General features: G+C 36.8%; 2 protein-coding genes across 2 annotated transcripts in view; both read left to right on the top strand.

Annotated features, from left to right (window-relative positions):
* The first annotated feature begins 3,712 nt into the window (after positions 1 to 3,712).
* Positions 3,713 to 7,368, top strand: LOC127625238 (chloride intracellular channel protein 1-like). Its single transcript, XM_052100399.1, has 6 exons — positions 3,713 to 3,968; positions 4,342 to 4,451; positions 5,390 to 5,515; positions 5,700 to 5,806; positions 6,297 to 6,472; positions 6,700 to 7,368. The coding sequence occupies exons 1-6, from the start codon at positions 3,933 to 3,935 to the stop codon at positions 6,862 to 6,864; spliced, it is 720 nt and encodes a 239-aa protein (XP_051956359.1). The 5' UTR covers positions 3,713 to 3,932; the 3' UTR covers positions 6,865 to 7,368.
* A 6,458-nt stretch (positions 7,369 to 13,826) lies between these two features.
* Positions 13,827 to 21,169, top strand: part of LOC127625079 (patatin-like phospholipase domain-containing protein 7) — a 39,791-nt gene continuing 32,448 nt past the window's right edge. Inside the window, exons 1-7 of the mRNA XM_052100144.1 lie at positions 13,827 to 14,002; positions 14,470 to 14,510; positions 15,547 to 15,612; positions 16,009 to 16,096; positions 17,355 to 17,434; positions 17,796 to 17,884; positions 18,103 to 18,243. Of these exons, the coding sequence (XP_051956104.1) occupies positions 14,472 to 14,510; positions 15,547 to 15,612; positions 16,009 to 16,096; positions 17,355 to 17,434; positions 17,796 to 17,884; positions 18,103 to 18,243 (503 nt within the window). The 5' untranslated portion in view covers positions 13,827 to 14,002; positions 14,470 to 14,471. The remainder of the gene's footprint in view (positions 14,003 to 14,469; positions 14,511 to 15,546; positions 15,613 to 16,008; positions 16,097 to 17,354; positions 17,435 to 17,795; positions 17,885 to 18,102; positions 18,244 to 21,169) is intronic.

The following is a 21,169-nucleotide window of genomic DNA, read 5'->3' as shown; positions in this document are numbered from 1 at the left end:
ATTTTAGTACAGTGAACTCATTGTCATGTTCAAGAACCCAATTTGAAATGATTCGAGCTTTGTGACATGGTGCATTATCCTGCTGGAAGTAGCCATCAGAGGATGGGTACATGGTGGCCATAAAGGGATGGACATGGTCAGAAACAATGCTCAGGTAGGCCGTGGCATTTAAACGATGCCCAATTGGCACTAAGGGGCCTAAAGTGTGCCAAGAAAACATCCCCCACACCATTACACCACCACCACCAGCCTGCACAGAGGTAACAAGGCATGATGGATCCCATGTTCTCATTCTGTTTACGCCAAATTCTGACTCTACCATCTGAATGTCTCAACAGAAATCAGACCAGGCAACCTTTTTCCAGTCTTCAACTGTCCAATTTTGGTGAGCTCTTGCAAATTGTAGCCTCTTTCTCCTATTTGTAGTGGAGATGAGTGGTACCCGGTGGGGTCTTCTGCTGTTGTAGCCCATCCGCCTCAAGGTTTTGCGTGTTGTGGCTTCACAAATGCTTTGCTGCATACCTCGGTTGTAACGAATGGTTATTTCAGGCAAAGTTGCTCTTCTATCAGCTTGAATCAGTCGGCCCATTCTCCTCTGACCTCTAGCATCAACAAGGCATTTTCGCCCACAGGACTGCCGCATACTGGATGTTTTTCCCTTTTCACACCATTCTTTGTAAACCCTAGAAATGGTTGTGTGAAAATCCCAGTAACTGAGCAGATTGTGAAATACTCAGACCGGCCCGTCTGGCACCAACAACCATGCCACGCTCAAAATTGCTTAAATCACCTTTCTTTCCCATTCTGACATTCAGTTTGGAGTTCAGGAGATTGTCTTGACCAGGACCACACCCCTAAATGCATTGAAGCAACTGCCATGTGATTGGTTGATTAGATAATTGCATTAATGAGAAATTGAACAGGTGTTCCTAATAATCCTTTAGGTGAGTGTAGATACCAAAGCACGATGCTTCAATCCCATTAGATACATTTGAGGGAAGTTTGAGTAGATGCGGCTGTATTTCGAAGAACTACCACAAATCATCTGAAAAGAACCATTTTACCTACAATTAAATTGTAATGAGTTCTTGTTTTGAAAGAGGTTTAAATTACAACGTACAGTAACTCTCCACTACATTTTGTCCAAACAATACACTTCAGTTTTATTTAACAATCCAGTTTGTTATACTGGTTTATTTCATACAATATAAAATATATATATTTATAACATACATTAAAAATGTTTGTCTTTAAATTATTTTATGAAATCAAATTCAATGTAAAATTGTTTAAAATGTAGGCTATATGTATATGTATATGTAAATGTATATGTATATGTATACATACAGGGTATATATTCAGTCGGTTACATTTTTCTATTTGATTTTTTGACACCAATTTTCCACAGTTCCAACTGTATATAATAAATGTAATAACTGGTATTTTGGTGTACACTGTGATTATCATGATCATTTTTTGTAAGGGGTGATACCCCATACGTCCAAGATTAAAAACAAATCTGTTGGCGTGGTTACGACCTACATGAGGGGAAAAGAAAATGAAAAAACAATAAGTATCATGATTTGTCATGCAAATGCCAGAGTTTAGATGTCACAGTATAGATTGTTTAAATGTCACACCTCATTGTTGTAATGATTTGCTCTCTCCCAATGCTTTATTAAATAGATCATCCTAACTATAATAGAAATTACTAATCAAGAAACAGTCAGTAAAGCAAGTTCGTCAACACTGATCAATGCTTCAGGAATTTAAAGTAACATTACAGCTTTGATAGCAGAAATCTAATCAAATTTAACATGCTATAAATGAGCATATATTTAATGTTTTTCATCACGATTTATAGTCAAGTTGGAGAGACCGGGGCTTGTTGTGACACTTAAAGTCTTGGCTAGAAAAACAGTTATGAATGTATCCATCATACAGTATAGTTTTTTAAACACACTTTGACCTTTTGTGACAACATGCCCCCAATAGAACCTGCCATTAAACAGCCTTTTATAGGCATTTCTGCATCATTTGAATAGTAAAACAATTCTGAAACACATTATTCATGAAACAGTAACAAATTTAAACTTAAATATCAAACCATTGTTTTGTCCAACAAATGTTGTAATTATTTATGTGTATGACATTTATAAAATCTAAAAGACATGTAACAACATGACTCAATAAGTGATCTAACATGTTACATGAACAATATACTCTGAATCACTAATATATGTAAATAATGACAACGTGTACTGTGACAATCCATCAATCCCTGCCTGTCTTATAAATAACTGTGCTCTGTTAAACTGGCATTCCTTGACGAGCAAGGCTTCACTGTTAAATGATGTAATTAACAATAGCAACATTTAGAATGGGTTGTTGCCACCCAATTATTATCATACCTACTTTCCAATAATGTGTACAACCCCACTCCAAACTCTGATTTCTAAGTACGCTGATTTCGCCATCTACGTTGATTGAGTACTTGTTAACCGTCTGCAATCTAGGCATTGCGTTTGACCCCTTCCTTAACTTTGAACCCCATGTCAGCTCCATTGTTAGAACTGCATTCTACCATCTCCACTATATAGCTCGCCTTCGCCGTATGCTTAATCAGCAAGATGCTGAAACTCTAGTTCACACCTTCATCACTTTACGCCTTGATTGCTGCAATGCCCTTCTCATTGGTCTTACTTCTAAAATCTCCAGAATTCAGCACATTAAAAACTCAGTGGCTAGAGTTCTCACACACACTTCGTGGTTCACCCATATTACAGCCCACCCAACACTGGCTTCCTGTCTCAGCCCGTATTCATGGCAAAATCCTCATTCTGACCTTTAAATCCTTTCATGGCCTTGCCCCCAAATACCTTTCGAAGCTACTTCATCCTCACACGCCAACGCATGTTCTCTCAGGTCCTCTGACTCTGCCAGACTCATTTGACCTCATTTTCGTTTTTCTTCTATTGGTGGTAGATCTTTTGCTGTCATGGGTCCCAAACTAAGGGATTTACTCCCACAGTCGCTTTGTGACATCACCTCTATCTCTGTCTTTAAAACTCTCTTTCCATTGTCAATCCTGTTCCTTTTTGTCTTTGTTTGCTATAATTTTCTCTCTCTGATCTTAATCTGAAATTTATATTATTCTATTATGTGTGCATTTGTGTTTTTTTTGTTGTTGTAAAGTGTCCTTGAGCTTTGGAAAGGTGGTATATAAATACAAATTATTATTATTATAATTATTTATGAAAAATAAAAAAAAATTGAGAACACATTTAAACCTTCATAGTTGACCCTTTCTTGAATGTATGCCAGTGTGGCTTTATTGTGTTCACCCAACAGCTATTGCCAACATATCATATATGTTTTTTAGCTTGGAGAACAGAATTTGCTCAGATTATTAACTAGGTATTTGAAACTATACAAATACACTGTTAGAGAAAACAGTGAAAAGCCCTGGTCTCCCCTACTTCTTTTTAATTGAAAATCGTAGACACAAAGTGAATTTAAGTCACTGTGCAAACATTTACAGTGTCTAGAGGCAAAGAATGATGGGAGTATGACAGTTTTGGAAAGTAGCTCACTGTGACTAAAGCCGCCAAGAATGAAGGAAGATACAGGTTGGACAGGCTCGGCCAGTGGGATGGTATGCCGAACACCCAAGACCAATGGGGTGTGGTGGGAGTTTGGGTTCTGAACAGAAGCAAAAGAAACTACAGCTGGGAGAGGAACAAGGAAAGGTGCTGCTTTTAGTGCCTCATCGATACAGCTTAATCCTTAATAGAACCAGACATATCAAGGTGTGAACTCATGCTGAAGAGAATTTTCTGGCACCTCTGAGGTGAACTGATGTAAACTTACCTTATACTCCTGGGCCAGTGAGTGATCTTTGGCAACTGAGACACCAACAAGGAGGAGAAGAAATGGCTGAAGCACCAAAGATTGAACTTTTTGTCAAGGTCAGAACTTAACACATTTCAGTCGATGTACGCCACTTAATATTTTGTTAAAACAAACTCTTCTTATTGGCATTTGCTTTGTCTGATTTCTTAAAGATATACAATTTGTGATCTAACTATTTATTGTTGGATTTTTTTTTTAATGTTTATTTGTGTCCTCAAACTGGTCACACTGAATTTAGTAGTAATTACAGGATTTTTAAAACATGTTTGAGCAAGGGTGAAATTACTGTAATGTAAAATAACATAAGCTAAATCTGAACAACTGTCACTTTGTTAGTAATTTTCAGGTATTAGTTCCATGTACCTTTGAATTATTGCATTGATGCATTAACTAACCTTTTAAGGTTTAGTAACTGAATGTTTTCTCCAGGCAAGTGATGATGGTGAGAGTGTTGGTAACTGCCCATTTTGTCAGCGGCTCTTCATGATTCTCTGGCTGAAAGGGGCAAACTTCACCCTTACCACAGTAGACATGAAGAGGTGAGAGATGGCGTTTCAGATCACAATACTTCTGCGCAGTTTATTCTGCATGGTTGGAGATTTATTCTGTAGGGTTTGATGTGTACACTGACAATTCAGATTCAGTCCCGTACAATCTCAAACGCTCTCCATTGTTTCTCCTAGACAGCAATTACTTTTGTTGCATGCTCAGATATTTCTCCTGAGATAATAAGTAATTTCACATACAGTAGTGTCTCCCATAGAGTTCAGTCTGAGAGATCTCAACAATGTCTTAAACTGTTCTTGGATTTTCTAGGATACCAAAGTGAACCCAAACATTTGTCATCCAGTTCTAAACATTCCAAACATTCCAAACATTTGTCATCCAGTTCTAAACATTCCAAACATTTGTCATCCAAGACTATGAGTTATACTATCTTTATTCATTTGTAGCTCTATACTCTTACTGTGTCAACATTTGTGTTTATTTGTACTATTACTAAGGAACTTTAGGAGAAACATCTAAGAAAATGCTGATACTTAAATAAAACATGACTTCTATGAAAGGGCAACCTTTTAGTAATAAAATTTCCTCTGGGGTATTCTGACCACAACAATTTTAGAGGAGTATATGTACCTTCAATATTGTTCTTTAAAGTATCATGGATCAGTTTCTCCAGTCAGAGAAAAGTCTTATAAAAGGGTCTCAGCTTTGTAGGAATGGAAATATGATAGTCCTTTTAAAACATTGAACATTCTACACATGCCCAGCTCTAAGGTGTAGGGTGGGTCATGGGACCCTCTGGGTGGGCCAAACAGTTGGAGTGGTGGTTGGGGGTGTGGTTGCCAAGATTTGACTTTATTTGCCTTTACTTGTCTGTCAAACCATACCCCATCCAATGGTCTAAGCCCTAAGGATTAACAAAATATGTTACATTGATACAAAATAATCTGGTTCTTGTTTTTCTTCTTTAAAGAGCTCCTGAGGTACTTAAGGACCTGGCTCCAGGCTCTCAGCCCCCTTTCCTCATTTATAACGGAGAGGTCCACACTGACACCAACAAGATTGAAGAGTTTCTGGAAGAGACCCTTGCTCCCCCACAGTGAGTATGCACTCATACTGTACCACTAGACCAAAGACTAACTAACAAGTAGTTTGTTCTGACATTTTGATTATAAAATAATTCCTAAAAATGCATATCAAAACAAATAAATAAATAAAAAAAGATGCCAGCATGGTGGTGATTGTGTGACACTAAAAATTTCCCCCACCATTTTTTAATGCAGGTTTCCCAAGTTATGTTGCCGCTCTAAGGATTCTAACACAGCTGGAGATGACATCTTTCACAAATTCTCAGCATACATCAAAAATCCCAATCCTGGCCTCAATGACAGTAAGAGTAATTTTTCTCTGTTGTTAATATATTGCCTTAACCTTGAAAATAGCTTCAAGGCTTTAGGCATTTACATTTTAAATAATGCTTGCATTATTAACCAAAGATGGATGGATGGATGGATGGATGGATGGATGGATGGATGGATAGATAGATAGATAGATAGATAGATAGATAGATAGATAGATAGATAGATAGATAGATAGATGAAAGACATACAGACAGATGGAAAACAAAGAGTTATGACAGACAGACAGGCAGACAGACAGATAGACAGTTAGATAGATAGATAGATAGATAGATAGATAGATAGATAGATAGATAGATAGATAGATAGATAGATAGATGGTGCACAAGCTAGACCAGCACCAAACCTGCATAAACCAGCCTACAATCCTTGACTTGACTTGGGAATTGCATTGTGGTTAAGCTGGTCTTCTTTAACAAATGCAGTGGAATATCAACACCTCGATGGTTTTTTACCTTTCAGTGTTGGAGAAGAAATTTCTAAAGAGCTTGATGATGCTGGATCAATACCTGTTGACTCCTCTTCCTAATGAACTGGACCAAAATCCAGATGTAGCCCAATCCAAAAGACTCTACCTGGATGGAAACTCATTAACTCTTGCAGACTGCAACTTGCTACCAAAACTGCACATTGTCAAGGTTCCTACAGTTTATTCCATTCAGATGGCAAATGCAGCAAAATTAAGAATATATATATATATATATATATATATATATATATATATATATATATATATATATATTGCTTTGAACTGTATTATTACAGTACAGTGTACTGCCATTTACTATTAGTACAATCAGTTGATCATTGTGCTTTGTGCTAAGTAGTTACATTTATAGGTTTAAACATTATGTCCACTTCATAGGTGGTGTGTAAGAAGTATCGTGGTTTTGAGATCCCCGCAGAGCTAAAAGGCCTGACGAAATACTTGGAAAAAGCATACAAGGAGGATGTGTTCAACTTGACCTGTCCAAAAGACAAGGAGATCCTGCTTGCCTACCATTCAGTGGCCAAATATCTCAACAAGTAGAACTGGACTTCAAAAGGGAGGAGGGAATTGGGCAAAGATTGCTTAGAATTTATTGTAAAAAAAAGATGACTGATGTATACATATAACATAAAACTGCTTTTATTAAAAATGTATTCACAATGAGACTTTTAATAATCTGGAATATTGGTGAAGGTTAGTTTTCGTTTAAATTTAGGAAGCACAATTGTGAATATAAGATGCCTGTCTTGCTGCCATTTGCAGTATTTAAATGTGCCACATTTGTCACAGTTTTTTGATGTAAAGGTCTTTTAGTCTGTGAATATTGTTCTTGTAAACCGTGTGAAACAAGACATAATTGGTCTTTAAATCTACCCCACGAGAAAAAAGAAAACAAAGCACTAGAGAATTCCTACAAGTGATAATGTATGTTACTGATGTCAAAAGACATTAATATATGTATATATATTTTTAAGAATTACTTTTGAAACTTTCAGCATGTACAAAACATCCTGCGAACAAATAAAATTCAAATAAACATCACAATCTGGAAAGCTTTTGTTAATGAATTATATCAATTTTCTTAATTCATTCTAATGATGAGGTTAAGAAATTGAGAACAAAATATTTTACATTTCCAATCGTACCAAAAGCAAAGGAAGTCCACTATAGAACTCTTAATGGCATATATCCTTCTGGAGAGTTTTTAAGATGCAGATTTGGTCTAGATCATAACAGTTGCTCATTTTGTGATGAACAAATTGAAACGACAGAACACTTATTTTATGAATGTAAATTTGTTAATGCCTTCTGTTATTTCCTAAATTTGACAATTTCTCTGAATTAACAAAAGAAAATGTGCTATTTGGTATATTTGCTAAAGAGAGAACACACGACTTAGCAATTAACATAATTATTATTCTTGGAATTGTTTTTTTTTTTACATAAACGTAGATTCATTAAAACAGTACTGAAGTTTTATACATTTCTCAAGGAGGTATGTCATTATTTCTTGTCACTGAGGTCAATGAAGAAGGAACTTTGTAACTCTATAGAAGAACTTAAACTTGCAGAGAACCCTTAGACCCTCTCAACCACCACCCCTTTTTTTTATTATTATTATTATTATTATTTTTATTTATGTTATGTACTTTAGTTTCTCATCCTTTATGCTTGTCTGTTGTCTGGATAAGAAATGTTTCCTATTGTACCAGGTCATTTATGTTTGTAATGTACCTTTCTTACTGGTCAATAAATAAAAAAAATAAAAAAATATAGCTGCAAGCAGCGATAGCGGGCCCAAGCCGGTGGCACCGCCACCCCTGTGCCTTTAGGGTTTCTGTGCACGATGGGCAATAACGTAACCTCGCTTTGACTGTCGAGAAGAAGATGTGTGCTGTAGAGCTCCAACGAACATTCGCAACGACAGCTCTCGACCTAGTTAGAAGCATTTCTTGTTTGCATGACATGTGGACTTAATAAATCCTTATCTTGAGCCAAATAAACAAGCTGACATTCAGTACAACCTGTGTCTTTTGTTTAGAACACATACAAATGTTATTTATGTTTTTTAGTTTGTCAAGAGATTTAAAGCACCGTTTTTGAAGACTGCGCATGAGCGAACGTGCTCTACTATGTAAGAACGAGCCGATTATTGAATCTGGAAATGGGTGGGGCCTGTAACACCTTTAGGAACCAAACGTGCAACACTCATAAATACCGGTTGTAAATCACATTCCCTCACTCGTCTTTGAGATGGCTTCACGTGTTTGGATCGTCGGCAGTTCCATCATCCGCACACTGCATACTCGCTTCTGTGAGCAGCGCCTGGACGGAAACCTCGGTCTTCAGTGTGAGATCACCTGGGACGGCAGAGGAGGCAGACTCTGGGAGCAGCTGTTTCCAGCTCTGCGCTCTCTCAGGGCCAAAGCTACAGCTCCAGATATTCTCATTATTCACCTGGGAGGGAACAGTTTGTGTCGTGTGGGCCGCAACCGCCTCGATTTTCTTCGGGAAATAAAGAGTGACCTGACCGAAGTCTTACAAATGTTTCCCAGAACCAGGATGGTGTTTTCTGCCATTTTACCCCATCTAAATTGGAGAGGACAGACTGGCAGGACTGGCTATGGCACTGAACGAAGCCGGCGGTGGATCAACGGCGCCATGTCTGGCTTCTTGGCAGAGAGGCAGATGCGCTGCATTCACCACAGAAACATCGGCTTGTTCCATCTGTGCAGAGACGGAGTCCACCTGAGACCAGAGGGAAACCAGCTTCTGCCGAGCAACCTCCGAGAAGCTCTGCAGGTGGAACTCAGAAGATGAAGCAACAAATGTCCTTTTAAGGGCAGCAACAATGGCTCTTTTAAGAGCCACATTCACTCATTCAAATAAAAAGCATTTTCCAAGTGTGTGAATTTCGTTGTTCCTCACCTTACTTGATGTCAGGTTTCAGATGACTTGTTTTTAAATAAAAATGTTGATTCCTCTTATCCATTCCTTTGTAAGCACTTTCAAACCATTCAAGAATTGTGCGCTGTTTTCTGTGCTGACCACAATCCAAAACGTGCCATAAAGCAGTGGTTCTCAAACTTTTTTGTTTTGGTTTATTTATATAAAGACACAGAGAATATTACTTGCCTTACCTGATTAGAATTATAAAAAAAATAACTAGGGAATCACTAAAACGAGAGAATTATTCTTATTTGATGATACTCTCAAAACATTCCACAACAAATCCTTGAATTGAATGATATTCAGAACAGAACACGAATAAAAAAATGCTCTCTTTAGAATCAAAATGTTTTTACATTTGCGATGTATTTGGATGCTAAACTATTCTTTATTATAGGCTTTGTACTTTACTCACGCTCCAATACCGACGTAGAAAATCATCCTCTTTACATGCTAAAAATATGCTTGGAAACATCACAGTGGAGCGGTGCTTACTGTGAATGATACGAATTGTACTACTGACTATTTAAACTAGGGCTGGGCGATATGGCAAAATATATTATCACGATATTTTTTTCCATATTGATCGATATCGATATTTGTTACGATATATAATTTAATAATGCTGCCCGTTTGAAAAGTATACTGATAATGATGCCTGAAGAAACCAGAAGGTTCAATAGTTGTTGAACTATATAGTTTATTAACATAAATAAATAACAATGCAAACATTTAACTGTGCAAACATGGATTGGTTGAGAATATATTTTGTTATAAAAGAATATTGATAAACTTTAAATCTAAATGTTAACATTTTACTTTTAGCAAACATGCTTTATCTGCCTTGACAAAACAATGCAAGTTAGCTTGCCTTGTAACTTATTATAAAATATCAAACTAAAAGCTGTGACTACAGTACTATCACATCAAATTTCTTTGGCAGGGCAGCAAACATTTCAAAATGTTTGCAGAGGTACAACCAAGACAACAAATGTAAACAAGTGAACCACAAAGTCCCTGGCAGATTTAAGTACTTAACTGTCAGATAAATAAAATATTAATTGTGTACTGGTTTTAAATATCTCAAATGTTTTAGAGGTAGAAATATGAGTAAAAAGTGCAAAATGTAAACCAGTCACTATGCTACACCTTTTAGGTAGTGCTCATGTAACCCTAATTACCCTATTATAGGTTTTTTGCCAGAAAGACTAGTCTGCAAAACTTTTGGACGGAATAACATTAACATGGGCCCGCATTTTCATACTCTCGGTGTGGTCGCTGGGATGGTACCTTTTCAGGTGACCGAAAAGGTTTTATTTGTTGTGTTTCCCGTCTTGGTTATCACCGACCGACGGCATATTTCGCAGACCATCTTTATTTGCGCGTCGTCGCTTTTCAGATATCCAAACCACTTCCATATAATTGACGTCTTGTTACCTTTCTTGTCAACAATTTCCTCAGCTTTGGAAGATAGTTCGAGTTCGTCGTTTCCACTCATTTTTTCTTTACACTCACTTTCCTCATTGCCGGTAGCTCAAACAGTGCTCTGCTAGCAAATGGGCGTGTACTTAGACGCACAAGCCAAAATCTGCGTTCTGACTGGCTGTTGTCCGTTTATTTCTGCTTTGTAATAGGCTGTTAGGTCTATCCATATCGAGTAAACATGTCAAAAGTTTATCATCGTAGTCTAAATAAATATTATCGCGATGCCATATCGAGATCGTTTTATCGCCCAGCCCTAATTTAAACAGAGTAATTTTTATATGTTAGGTTTACTATTTTATTATTATATTTTATTGCGGCTATAATGAACAGGCTGCGATGTCAAGATTGCAATGACGGCGTGTGTGTGTGTGTGTATTTGTAAACTTAAGTAATCATGGTTTATTTATTCATTTATTTATTCATTTGTTCTTTTATTTATTTATTATTTAACATGCATGTGTGCATTATTAAAAGTACCATTGCAGCAACGAGAACGGGTCTGAGCCAAATTATGTTAAAGATGTGTTCTGGTGACTGGCGTGTTTTTAAACCAATCAGATAAGAGTAAATCGAGAGTTAGCGATTAGCTCATCTGATTGGCTACATGAAGAAGGTGAACCCGCCCTCCACTTCGCGCTCCCGTTGGAACTACGTCATTTCAACAACAAATGGTAGATTTATCAGAAAATTAATCAGAAAGAAAATCAATCGCAAAGATCGCAAAACAATAATTATAAAAGTGGTTGTTTGCTGCCATTTTTTTTGTTTTCTTAAAAATGTAAAACACAAGCATCGATGTTTTATCACAGGTTTACAATAAAAATAAGAGTGTGATTTCAAAGCATTTTGAAATTTGATCATCATTCTCGGAAGTTTTGATACGTTCGCATCGATCAGCCCATCCCTACTTTCTTTAGACATATGTTTCATGTGTTGGTTTTAATAAAGACTCGGAGTACTCATAAAACTCACAGAACGAAATATGCGTCACACTTTACTGCGTTCTCAACAACATGTAAGTCTTCATACGATAAAACAACGAGAATACAGAAAATATGCTTAGAACTCCACCTAGTGGTTATATTATAGAATTAAAGGAGAAATTACATGAGACAACTTTATAACTGAAATGGCTTTAACTGAAATAGACAAGTTTAATATAACTATTCTGATAAGTGTATATTTCCAACATCATGTTTGTGTTATCAGTTTCTGTAAGTTTTTGTGACGTGTTTCAGAAAGATAATCGCTTAGACAGAGCAATAGTTTATTTTCATCTTAACCGAACATCACAGTTGATCACTGCAATAATTCATAATTCAATATATTGATACCCGATTTCTTTATCAACTGTTTGTTCAATTGAGACATAAGGGGGTGATTTCAAAAGCATTTTGAAAGTGACACACTTCCTTCTGCCAGTTGGTGGCGCTATAACTTTGACTCACAGTAGTCACATCCATGCGACCGGCCTCTTCCCGCAAACACACTGCTGAAGTTTCATCGAGATCAGTTAATGTATGCAGAAGTTATAACAAAACTTCCTTGCTTTAATGCTGCCTTTATGTGCTTTTTGGAGCTTCAAAGTTAATTTGTAATGTGTTCCACATTCAAACCAAAATATCTGACTTTCTGTTGCTCTGTTTGTTCACTTGAGACATAAGAGGGTGATTTCAAAGCATTTTGAAAGTGACACACTTCCTTCTGCCAGTTGGTGGCGCTATAACTTTGACTCACAGTAGTCACATCCATGTGACACACTGCTGAAGTTTCATCGAGATCAGTTAATGTATGCAGAAGTTATAACACACTTCCTTGCTATTTGCTCCCTTTATATGCTACCTTTATGGGGTTTTTGGAGCTTCAAAGTTTCCTTTGCAATGTGTTCCACATTCAAACCAAAATATCAGACTTTCTGTTGGTCTGAGCTAATGACTGTAAATTAGAAAGTTGTCCGGCTCGATGAGAACAATATAATTCCTGAGTTTTGTGACTCTAGGTCGAAGTATAAAACCAATACCCCACTTTTGTCAACAGGTGGCGCTACTGAGCCCCTGCACCACGCATCAAAAAAGAATATTCAAGTTTGAAGCGCTGCCACGACCACAGTATTTAAAATATCAATAATCCTTTCACACGTCTACATCTGCCGTGTGTTTACAGTATACACATAAAGTTTTAAGTACATCGGGTAAAAATAAGAGTGTGATTTCAAAGCATTTTGAAAGTGACACACTTCCTTCTGCCAGTTGGTGGCGCTATAACTTTGACTCACAATAGTCACATCCATGCGATCGGCCTCTTCCAGCGATCACACTGCTGCGGTTTCATCGAGATCAATTAATGTATGCAGAAGTTATAACACATTTCCTGTTTCACTTTTCGCGCCATAATTTCGTTTCCTCGCCACGGCCAAACCGTTAGAGATATCAAAAATCCGCTGTCAATTTTTCATCCTCAATGTCTTGACTTCATGCTGACCGAGTTTCGTGGCGATTGGTGGAATTCTCTAGGAGGAGTATTTCACATTCCATTGCATGTGTTTTCCAAAGAACCCTAAATAGATGATTTCCAGTTGGCCTGAGGTAAAAAGTAAAAGTATGAAGGATATATGAAACGATGAGCTCTATATGTGTACCAAGTTTCATATTATTACATGCAAGCGTGTTTGATTTATGGACCAAGTTTTCGGACCCTGTTTCAGGGGGCGCTGTCGAGCCCCCCTGCCACGCCCGGGTACCAGCTTCAGCCCGGCCCTAATGGCCGCGGGTTCTGACCAGTGTGCAAAGTTTCAAGAGTTTTTGAGCACGTTAAGAGCCCCAAAAGTGCCCCAATAGTCGTAAAAAAAATAAATAAAAAATAAAATAATAATAATAATAATAATAATAATAATAATAATAATAATCCTAACGAAAACAATAGGGCCTTGCCTTTTCAAGGCTTGGGCCCTAATAAAAAAAATATTCCCTCCTGTCAACAAGCGTCAATAAACAGTCAACAATAATGACGCTGATTGGCTATTTTAATTTCCCTTAACCAATGGAAATGAAGAACACTGCCAAGCGGACGACTGTCAAGGCAACAGCACAGATTTGATTTCATAGTGAAAAAAAGGGCTCACAAAGTTTGAGATGGAGTGAAATTTGCTTTTAAATGACAAGAAAGTTACCACAGCGATCAGCTGTGGGATAAATAATCTCTTTGTACCTGGATTATTTGAGTGTCGGTCCGCAATTTCACCAACGTAAGTTTGCTAGCTAATTAGCATATTGCTCTATCGTTACTAAACACTTGCTATTTCAGTTTAATTTGCCGTTTTATAAGATATGCATGTTGTATGTGTTGTTGATTTAAGCCGAAGTGTTTGTACTTGCCGACGTGTTAGTTAACACATTAAATAACTGAAACTCCCATTAGACTAGTGTGTCAACGCTGCTTCACTATATCTAACAACATTAACATTTGGTCACTTTAAACTGCAAATTTAACACTCTTATTTTTAACAGCCTACCTAATTAAATGACTTGGCAAGGCATGTTAAGAACATGAACTTAAGCTCATCTGTCAGCACTTGGTAGAAGTTAACTGATGCAGTTAAACTCATAAGCATGTAGAAATCTTAATTAATAATAACAGACTAGAGACATTCCACTGTTTAAATATCAAAACAAGCTGCTTTCTCTATCAATTAACGGATTTATGTCTTTTTAGAAATGGAGGAAAATGAGGCTGGAGTCCAGTGTACATATCCTGTAAGTATGACCAAAATATCTTAAATTTAAGTCAAGCTCTTTATTGTCTTTGTACAGGTTGTTGTGTTGAATGTAAATCTAAAGTGATAGATAATTAAACATGTATATTAAAAGTTGCAAATGAAAGAAAACCCTATATGGAAAAAGACCTAAAAATATTCAAATAGGAAATATACACTATATACAACAAATACACCTAATATAAGAATAATAACATTATAGAAGTATAACAAATGATGAATAAAATATATGTTGAATAAAATAACAAAAGCAGTGCCAAATATAAAAATCGTAATGTCTTTATAAAATGTCCTTTTTTGTTATAGTTGCCATCTTAGGCCTAGTTAATGTAACATTATGAATGTCATTTTAAAGTGATTTCTTTGTGTTCTGTCCGCTACCTGTTTATTAAATCTTGACAGTATGCCCTGATCTTGGTGCACCCTATCAGCATGTGCTTGTGCTGGGCAGATTTCACATTTTGTTATAAGGAGACTGAACTGGTTAAATAGAAAGATATTAATTGTTAAATCTGTTTTTGTGTGTGAAGGGAAGCACTGTTTGTGTTGTGCAAGAGAGGAAGGAAACTGAACAAGTACTAGCCCCTTTTAGTTTCATCTAAGCGCAACAATTAGGTTTGTTCTAGAAAAAATAAACATGATGATTTTAAAGATAACCCACACCAGTCATGGATTTTTCTCTCTACATGTAATGGTCTGTGGAACAAATATAAATGAATTAGAAGCATCTGAATTGAGCTTCCTGACAAAGTAGCATTGGCTCAACCAATGGCATTAGTTTGGGATTTGATGTTATGAGCTCTGACCCTTCTGTTTGTGTGACCGATGAAAAACTGGGGGAGTCTTCAGGGAAAAAGTCATTATTTTTACAATTCAGTTTTGTTAGTAGCATAGAAATGACACATTTCACTTTTAAACCGAAACATGGACATGCATTGTTTTATTGGTGAATTGAATTCCTTAAATTGTGTGTCTCACTGTATGTATATTTTATATTGATGTGCATTTCTGCACAGGCTATTCCAAATGATATTCGTTCCCGCTTGCAGCACTTTGTGGAGGAGAGGATGCAGACCAACATGGTACAGAAACTCACTGCTGTGTTCCCAGAATTACTTTGAAAACATCTCTTCCCACAGCAGTTTCCCATGCAGCTTTCTAAGCAGGGGGGAAAGACTTCGGACTGACCCAGATCAAATATCACACATTGTTAAATGTTACAGAGGTTTATAGTACTTTGGTCTTTTATGTTTGGCTGACAGTTGAATGGGATTGTTGTTTTGTACTGCGTACCTATGGGATAAAACCCATGTTGTGAACTTTTTTAGTTTTAAAATGATTGAAATCATGTTTTTAATGAAAGTAAAATCAAAAGTTCAGTTGTAGAGAAGGTTATTTTTCATCTGGATCTTTCAGACTGCTAGTAAAATCAGATAAATTCCTTCATCTTACATGGCTGTAATTGTTGTCTGTTGTAGCTGACAGGTGTATTGATCGGTGCGGTGGTGGCTGTGTTTCTGATTGGATTCTCTGTGCTTCTCATCTACCGCAGATACAAACTAGCAAGTAAGTTTTACATCTGTGCCCATAAACGGAAAGTTTGATATAGTTCCTCCTTGGAGATATTTTTCTTTTATAGTAAAGAAAAATCCAAGGAACCATTTACTGGTTTGTTTTCAGCTGTGGTTTTTGAACTTAAATGTATCAAGTCCTTAAAGCCCATTTGTGCATTTTGAGCATTTGTGGCATAATGTTGATTACTACAAAAATTTATTTCAACTTAATTTCCTCCTTTTCTTTAAAAAGCTCCAATCTGGGCTACAGGGACTCATTTACAATGGAAGTGAATGGGGCCAGTCTGTAAATGTAAAGTTTTGAATTCTCCAATTTACACTGGCGGCCAAACGTTTGGAATAATGTACAGATTTTACTGTTTCGGAAGGAATTGGTACTTTAATTCACCAAAGTGGCATTCAACGGATATTACTGATGTAAAAAACGGCACCATCACTATTTGAAAAAAAAGTCATTTTTGATCAAATCTAGACAAGCCCCATTTCCAGCAGTCATCACTCCAACACCTTATCCTTGAGTAATTATGCTAAATTGCTAATTTGGTACTAGAAAATCACTTGCCATTTTATCAAACACTGTTGAAAGCTATTTGATTAATATTCGTTAAATGAAGCTTAACATTGTCTTTGTGTTTGTTTTTGAGTTGTCAGTATGCAATAGAATGTCTTAAGGTCAATATTAGGCCAAAAATGGCAAAAAAAGAAACGAGGACAGAAAGAGATGTGGAAGGCCAGATGTACTAAAACAGGAGGATAAGTACATCAGAGTCTCTAGTTTAAGAAATGGATCTCACATTTCCTCAGCCGACAGCTTCATTGAATTCTACCCGCTCAACACAAGTTTCATGTACAACAGTAAAGAGAAGACTCAGGGGTGCAGGCCTTATGGGAAGAATTGCAAAGAAAAAGCAACTTTTTAAACAGAAAATCAAAAAGATTGTTAATGTCCTGACTATACAATGTGATCAGTTGAATGCCGCTTTGGTGAATAAAAGTATACATTTCTTTCCATAACAGCAAAATCTGTACATTATTCCAAACCTTTGGCCACCAGTGTACATAATTAAACTTTTTCAGAAGATTAAGAAAAAAAACATCTATATTGTACATTTTCACCCTTTTAAATGTCTACAGTTTGCCAGAATCTGGCTATGATGTGTTAATGGAACATCTCCCAAGCATGTGATAAATCGGTCAGTTGGTGATTTGGCATTTGTTTTTACAGCAGTTCTCTATGTTTGTATTTCAAGGTCAGCAGGCCGGTGTCCCTAGGTATCGCTTCAGAAAGAGAGATAAAGTGCTCTTCTATGGCAGGAAAATCATGAGAAAGGTGAATCATGTTCATGCCTGATGTAATTTTATACCCTGATTTCAGCTTTTGATTAAGAGTCGCATTCAGATTTCAGATTTGTGCTCCATTTCTAAAATAAATAGCCAAGACTGAAATATCTGCAGAGATTTGCTCCGCAGTGCTCAAACATTTATCAGTTTTATTAAAGTATGCATTAACTACTGTCAGTTTACACAACCTCCACTGGAGGGCAGCATAGAGTTTGTCAACTGGCATACGACCGTCCTGTATGCACTGTACTGTTCACAATCAGCACCACTAACTGCCTTGTCTATTTATTTATTTATTTATTTATTTACTCTCCTTCCTCCCTTGGTTTTTGTATTTCCATCTCTCTCAGGTCAAGACCTTGTCCTCCACACCTTCCTCCACTTCAGTGTCTAAACAGCGCTCTCGAAAAAGGCCTAAAGTTCTGAGTATAGCTCGCAGGTTTGTTTTCTCTTTAGATTCCCTTGTTTACCACCAGATTTATAGAACACACAACCTTGTCCTCACCTCTAGTTTCTTTCACACACAGTTTAAGGACAAACTTTTTTGGATTCTGCAATATTTCTGGTTATTTCTAAAGATTCAGGACTGTATCAGTAATTCAGTATTTGAAGTCCAATCAAAGTTCATTGTTTGATACTTGTTATGATGTCATAAAGGATTCTGCGGATTAGAAAGGAGCCTCCCACCTTACAGCCCAAAGAGCCCCCTCCCTCACTCCTGGAGGCGGATCTCACAGAGTTTGATGTCCAGAACTCAAACCTGCCCTCAGAGGTGCTCTACATGCTCAAGAATGTCAGGTGAAGTCAGTAGAATAAAGTATATATACAGTTGAAGTCAGAAATGTACATTCGCCTTAGCCAAATACATTTAAACTCAGTTTTTCACAATTTATGACATTTAATCGTAGAAAACATTCCTTGTTTTAGGTCAGTTGGGATCACTACTTTATTTTAAGAATGTGAAATGTCAAAATAATAGTAGAGAGAATAATTTTTTCCAGCTTCACATTCCCAATGTGTCAGAAGTTTACACACACTTTGTTAGTATTTGGTAGCATTGCTATTTAATTTGTTTAACTTGGGTCAAACGTTTTGGTAGCCTTCCACAAGCTTTTCACAATAAGTTGCTGGAATTTTGGCCCATTCCTCCAGACAGAACTGGCGTGTTTAACACCATGGAAATCTAGGCCCGCGGACGGGCCCTTAAATGTACAAAATAAAAGTATGCGATAAACAAAACAGCTGTGTGTTACATTGGTACACATGCCACATATCTTTGGGAAAGCTACATTTCTTGATTTTCTATTGATATAAACCATTTTAAGATACAATCACAACAGCAGGTACAATCTATATCTTTGTCAGACCACCAACATATAAACAACCAATAACAAAATTTAGGCAACTCACCTATGATGCCTCATAGTTGTACACTGAGCCATAACTTCCAGACAAAAACGGTGTTGTTTCATTGTCAAATGTCCAAATGATCAAATCAAGTAAAATGTTTAGTCCAAATCACAGTATTACATCAATAAATATCCACAGACTCTTGTTGCATCATTTCAAAGCACCTGGCAGCTGTGCCTAATCTTTCACATATTACCGGTAATAACTTCAGTTCAGATGTAAACATTTCCTATATCCGGTATCAAAATGGAAGCACGCACTCTGACCTTTCGATTGACACCTCATTTGACCCAATAGGAGCTTCCATGTCCTGTCCACAGCCTTCAATACCCAACCACCATCTGTGTCGAGTGTAAGGGCATACCCACTTTCCTTTGTTTACTGATCAAACCAATTACATTGAAGAGTGGAAATGACTGACGCATCGTATAGCCAATGAAATTCTGAAAACAGTGATATGCGGCTTTAGTGGAACTATTAGATGACGGCTCTGTTATTCCTGTGCGCAAAGTTTCCTCGAGTTTACCCCTGCTGTGCGCCTCCGTGCGTAAATGCATGCAGAGCTGCTTTGGAACTGTTTACACATTTGGCGATTTAAATATGGTGAAACGGACGCTGAAAAACAGGATTTTCACCCCAGGATGTGATATAAGAAGGCATTCATTGTCAAAATTCTGAGTTTGGAGATGAAATTTCTGAAAACAATACAGATGATTCAGAGGCAGATGGAGAGATGAGACACGGCTCTGGACAAGTAAGTGTTTTCTTGTGTTTATAACATATATTACTGTATATTCCGCATAAATAAGCTTTAGTTTGAATAATGAATACACATTTTGTAATTACCCTTTGTCCTGTGTTTCCTCAGTGAGTGTTTGAACCGTTTGTGCGTGTTTTTAGTTCATTGTTTGTTTCAGATCTATTGACATGCTATATAGATGTTTTGTATATTTACTGTAAAATATATATATATATATATATATATATATATAGTAAATAAATCAATAAATATAAGTTGAAAATAAGAATATATGTTGTGTTTGAGAGTCTATTTGTTACAATGCGGGGAGGTGGGGGAGGTGTAGGGCCATCTATTTGTTACAGTGCTGAATTCATGGGGGAGGTGTAGGCCCATCTCTTTGTTCCATAGTACATTGGCAAAGTATACAGTATTTACAGTAAATATACATACAATAATACATTTTTACACACTCGAAAAGAAAAACTAATATATATATATATATATATATATATATATATATATATATATATAGAATACAGAAAAGATGGAGAAGTTGTGTCTAGCTTTGTAAATTACATTTATTTATTATCCCCCACTCAGCAAGCGGCCACATAAAGTGGAGCAGCAGGACAGCACCTCATCAAGAGAGGAGGGCTTTCAGAGAGACCCTTGCTGAGGAGCATGGCAGAGTTGGGGTCTCACTCCACAGCCAGACCCGTATCTCCTGCTCCACGAAGAGCACATCACAGGCTGTTGCACATCACCAAATCTTGCACCGCTGGTCGTCTGAAGTGCAGGCAGTGTCATGCAAAGACACCAGTGAAGTACTCTCCTGTGTTGTGCCTATGTGCTTTGTACACAAATGTGACTGCTACAATGACTGGCATGTTGCTAGAAACATGTACAATTTTATAATGGTTTGTAAATACTTTATGTAAAAATTAATGTAAATAGTTTGTTGTGTATTTTTATATAAACAAATTGTCCACCATAGCACTAGTTTTGACTCTTTTATATGCACAACATTTAGTTTCAAGAAGGGAAAAGGCACTCTAATGTGTTTATGCATCAGTTACTCTGTGTCAGCAAAACTAATAGTGGATCTGGATATGGAATATGATAGCTCTAAGTGTCATCTTTCATTAGAGCCCACAATTATGACTGTACGTTGAAGCGTTCAAAAGTTGCAGCCTTTTTGTCCTAGGTTTCCAAAGTGACCTTTTGGAGTATCCAAAAGGCACTTTTGTAAAACGCCTGGGTGTACCCTTAGAAAAACATGTGTAAAATATTCATTTTTTTATGATATTGTTATAACATTTGAACCTGGACTAGGTAAGGATTCATGCTGTGATCCCATTGTGTTCTCAAGCTAATAGCTACAAGTTATAGTCATCTGCAGGCATCTGTATGCAAAAAAAAATTTCAGGCGGAAAAAGAAAATTCTATTTCATTGTGTTCAAACTTCTATTACTCAAAATCAGTAGCACTTACAGTAATTCTGACTGCTGGAGAAAAAACTTCAGAGTGTCCCCTTTCAAATGTGACCAAAACCATGCATGTACTCCAAACGGT

The sequence above is a fragment of the Xyrauchen texanus genome, chromosome 31, assembly GCF_025860055.1.
Source record: "Xyrauchen texanus isolate HMW12.3.18 chromosome 31, RBS_HiC_50CHRs, whole genome shotgun sequence".
In the NCBI taxonomy this organism is placed as follows: domain Eukaryota; kingdom Metazoa; phylum Chordata; class Actinopteri; order Cypriniformes; family Catostomidae; genus Xyrauchen; species Xyrauchen texanus.
Note: the sequence above shows the minus strand (reverse complement) of the source record. Positions and strands in the feature narration are given on the sequence as shown.

Coding starts and splice junctions, on each gene's coding strand:
- LOC127625238 (XM_052100399.1), top strand. CDS start 3,933: ATGGCTGAAGCACCAAAGATTGAACTTTTTGTCAAG. Junction 3,969..4,341: donor AGATTGAACTTTTTGTCAAG/GTCAGAACTTAA, acceptor TGTTTTCTCCAG/GCAAGTGATGATGGTGAGAG. Junction 5,807..6,296: donor CAATCCTGGCCTCAATGACA/GTAAGAGTAATT, acceptor TTTACCTTTCAG/TGTTGGAGAAGAAATTTCTA.